The 4,658-nt window shown below is 39.5% G+C and overlaps 1 protein-coding gene across 1 annotated transcript in view; it reads right to left on the reverse strand.

The window, feature by feature from the left end:
- LOC135198508 (uncharacterized) overlaps positions 1–4,151 on the reverse strand; it is a 63,725-nt gene extending 59,574 nt beyond the window's left edge. The window contains exons 1-2 of the mRNA XM_064226138.1: positions 2,829–4,151; positions 676–784 (exon numbers count right to left, since the gene is read on the reverse strand). Coding sequence (XP_064082208.1) covers positions 676–784; positions 2,829–3,659 — 940 coding nt within the window. The 5' untranslated portion in view covers positions 3,660–4,151. The remainder of the gene's footprint in view (positions 1–675; positions 785–2,828) is intronic.
- Positions 4,152–4,658: the final 507 nt, after the last annotated feature.

Below are 4,658 nucleotides of genomic sequence, written 5' to 3' on the forward strand. Positions count from 1 at the left end.
TTTAGAAAATCGTATTTAATTAACCTTGAGAGAGAGAGAGAGAGAGAGAGAGAGAGAGAGAGAGAGAGAGAGAGAGAGAGAGATAATTAACTACTGTAACGAGATTTTAGGATACTGGACCGATATAACTACACTTGGCGTAAAAATAAGGGAAAGCTTAATTAGGACGAAATTCAATCATCTCTGACAAGCTAGGGGAGAGATTAAAGGTATGGATCATATGATATGTAGCTACTAAACAGATCGGTAAATGAATACTCTATAAAATTGGGTAAAACTGAAGGGTACTGCCGCGCCCCTCGGGTTCGGTAACTACCAGTTTACGTGCAAAATAGGCCCCGTGTTTAGTACCAGCTCCTAGGATATTAATGTATAACACAAACAAGAGACTATAAATATCACAAACACAAACAAAATGCATAAATACAATCGAATAAATAAGCAAAAGGAGGTAAATATTACGGTCGCCGACTGACGTGAACCAGGCTATAGTACCAGTTTTCAGTTAGTTAAAAATGCGATTAATGATACCACGGTCATACGAAAAAATAAACGGAAAATATCTCCACCATGAAATCTACATTTGAAACAAAGTAATTTTAGTTATCCCTAAATAACGACATTTCCATTTTCTTTACCAACTAAAGAAAACGAACAAGTTCATGGGTAACTTACCAAGTCCATTCTCTATCTGGTCATCGTGATTCGAATCGCAGACATTTTCGAGCGAATCACACTGTCTTAAACCATTGACAGCTCGCCGAGTTTGTGGAATGGGGGAGCTCTGCAAAAGAAAATAATGAATACAAGTTAATGCATGACATCATGAGATAAAGTACACTGTTAACAAAATAGGCTGAGAATTTATACAACAATCTTTTCATACCTTGGCTACTTGGAAAACAATATATAAATTCACAGCAATTGCATTCCAATTGTATCATTATTAAAACGGGGTTGTTCTTGTATATCTAATAAAATGCTCTATGCTCACTAATCGGTAAAAGAAAAAAATTATAAATCAGTATATCACGTCTAAAACACACTAATCATGTATCCAAACTTGACTCGACGAATACTTAACCATTTGCTTTGATTATGTCAATGGCCAGGGGTATCTACATTAATACCTACTCTGAAAAGTAAAATTCAGAAGCTGACAAACTAGTTTCTAAAAGACTGTGAACTGTTCACTATTAGTATTACCAATACACGAACTGTTCACTATTAGTATTACCAATACACGAACTGTTCACTATTAGTATTACCAATACACCGTGTACGCAGAAAATATAGTAAGAGAGTAGTAGGTCAGTTGATTAACAGCCTTCAAAAGTATCGTAAAATCGTGATAATCTGATAACTAGAATCAGTAATGGGTCATAAATGATAAAACTGAAATAACCTAAGAATGTTTTGGGTGTTATTTTAGATAAATTTCTTTTTAGATAAATTCGAATGGGTATACATTACACATTGAACATACGCACACAATACATACATTCGCCAGTCGTGATTTGATTTAATATTGAATAGACATGAGGGTTAAATATGAAATATGTTACAGACTGTTTTTAGATGGTTTGGTCAGGAGGAAAGAATGTAAGACGAAGGGTTGATGGGTCTTGGAAATGGCAGGAAAGGCGAGTTCATAACATTCACGAATAGAAGTAAGATTGTGTACAGACAAAAGGTGAATAAGGGTCTCAGCATTGCTGATCAGCCTTATAGGTGTATGAAGCGACCATTATTGTGGACATTTCTCTCTCTCTCTCTCTCTCTCTCTCTCTCTCTCTCTCTCTCTCTCTCTCGGTTAGAGGTAATTTCTTCACGACGAAAAATATACACAAACGAAAAACGTAAAAATAAATTCTTACCATCCTAATTTATATTCAATTCATAAATTGTTTAAGGAATCAGTAAAATACCTGTTACCACGCATGAACCCCCACTAAGTAAATAGAAACAACAGATGCACCATGCTTAAGTAATACCACCGCATACGAGATGGGCACGTTATCACCTGATTTTCCCTATCAAGATAGCCTTTAAGATATCTCTGTCCTGAACTAAATGATGAAAAATCTTTATCACCGGAATCTCATAAAAAAAAAAATCTCAACAAGGTTATAGATTAATCTCTAATATCAACTAGCAGACTACACAGCCAATTATACTGCATGTTGTCTAGCGTGTACCAGCGCGCGCGCGCACACACACACACTAAGTCATTTTAGCGATAAGATACATTGCCTTCGACCGTTAATCATTTTATGCCATGAAAGCTGATTATAATCTCCTACAGACGTAACGCGTAATATATGGTGCTGGCCGATGATTAGAAAATATTTAACTGGTACGCTTAATCCGTAAAATTAATAAAAAAAATAAGTTACCAAAAAATTAGAAACAAGACGTTTCGTACACACATGATGATCTCAGATCTCTACTATGAGTACTGTGCCTGACGAAAGCAACTGTAGACTCGAATAAGAAATAGTGAAACATACTTGCCGACCGTAAAGAAAGAGAATAAAAACTCAACACTGCTGAAAGCTGCACTCTCCTGCTCAACAATACTGCACTTTATCATAGACGACGACACAGGCATTGAACCAACCGTTTGCATCAGTCATATGGGTTCCTGAAATGGGCTGGATGATTGACAGGCGCTGATATGCTGAATGTCAAACATTTCAAATACTATTTAACTGTGACTTACGTCAATCATACTCATATCTGCAGAGGAGAGAGAGAGAGAGAGAGAGAGAGAGAGAGAGAGAGAGAGAGAGAGAGAGAGAGAACTTTCGCAATGGAAAAATCCATACCACTCTTTCATCAGTTGACCAAGTAGCTCTTTGAGCTATGGGTTCGTCCGAGTACGACAGAGAGTAGAAGTCCGCCGACATGCTCGTCTCCCTCTCGGAAAAGACGTTTTTCAGGGTGGCTGACACTTTGGAAAGGATAGGAACCGACATCCTGTTCTTTGTCCCCTTGTCCTTCGACTGTCCTTCGGCACTACTCGACGACGACAACGAGGTCGAGTCGTACGTAGTACCTTTGCCTTTTCTGGAGGACGCATAGTTGGCAGAGCGAGTCCCTTCTTCCGCAGTGGAGGACCTGATTAGACTTGCCCTCAGGTCGGCCATGTCCTCCATTTCGTCGACGGACATTATCCGAGGGGACGTTTTCGTCCGTTCGTCCCTTTCGACTGGTGCCCCAATAGCGTCTGTGCCTTCTTTGGCAAGGCTATTATCCATCTCCCGAAGGCGATAGAAAGAAAGCAATTGGCTCATTTTCTCTTTGCCCGACTCCTTTTCCCAAATCCTCTCAGACCTTCGGTGCGAGCGGTTTTTACAATCATCCACACTCAAACTGCGCTGCCACCGATCACTGATACCTGTGCGTCTGATAAGAGGGCGCTGGCCATCAGTACCCTTTGTTTTAACAGAGCACCAGCCATACATTGCTTTGTCATCGCAAATGGACGCACTGGAACTTTCGCCCATCGATGGCGGAGAGCTAAACCGTCGTTGCACTGCCGCCAACCGCACAGCTTCGAAGGTACCCTTCCGGCGAGACTCGTTGTACTGACCTTCTTCCTCGATGATAGTTAGGTTGAGCTCGCAAGAGCGAGGGCGTCCCTTGATGGAACTCATTTCTGGACGGTGTAATTTGTTTAAGAATACCGTCAAAATTCAGAGCTTTATATAAAAAAAACTAAAGGTGTACATCTCACCCTTCACGCCCTTAGCGCAAAAGATTACAGGCAACATTCATAATAAACTACATAAGGCTAATTTTATTGGGAATGTCGGTGATCACTTTTGTTGACTATAAAATTTTAGTATTGACGGCAGTGCTATACAAATGAGACTAATTTTCGAGCTTCAAACAATTATGACTCATGTTTTCTAGTTATACACCAAAGATACCACGACGGTTCTTTTGGCATAACCTAAATGAGCACGCACAAATATACGAGGGCGCATTAATAAAAATTCCTTTGAACCACACAACAGCAACTGAATCAAACTAGCGCTGAGGCAGCCACGCAATAAACCTAAACCACGTAATTTCGATTCAACTCTTATAAAATAATAGTCCAAAAGAGAAAGACGAATCTTGACTCGGATAAACCTTATCCTCCACTGAGCAAACCTTGGTTTACGACTGCTCTGGATGTCCAGCGCCACATTAGTCTTATCAGTTCAGATAAGAAGACCCGATTGCAAGATGGAGTTTCAAGTTCGATAAGGTAAAAAAAAAAAAAAAAAAAAAAAAAAAAAAAAAAAAAAAAAAAAAAAAAAACGGGGGGGGGGGGGGGTGGGGGGTGACTTCAAATAATCTCTACCACCAGGGCAATGGAGGACAAAGGACCAATGTTCATGTACGTCTATAATCTGAATTTCTTCAAGGCCGACTGACCGACGGATTAGTGAGGACTGAGGTCACAATGATTATTGCTACAAAAGCCAGTACTCTCTCTCTCTCTCTCTCTCTCTCTCTCTCTCTCTCTCTCTCTCTCTCTCTCTCTCTCTTATAGTATATAATATATATATATATATTATATATATATATATATATATATATATGTGTGTGTGTGTGTGTGTGTGTGTGTGTGTGTGTGTATGCGTGTGTGAGTTTCGTGCAAGCGC

Source organism: Macrobrachium nipponense, chromosome 23 (genome assembly GCF_015104395.2).
Source record: "Macrobrachium nipponense isolate FS-2020 chromosome 23, ASM1510439v2, whole genome shotgun sequence".
NCBI lineage: Eukaryota > Metazoa > Arthropoda > Malacostraca > Decapoda > Palaemonidae > Macrobrachium > Macrobrachium nipponense.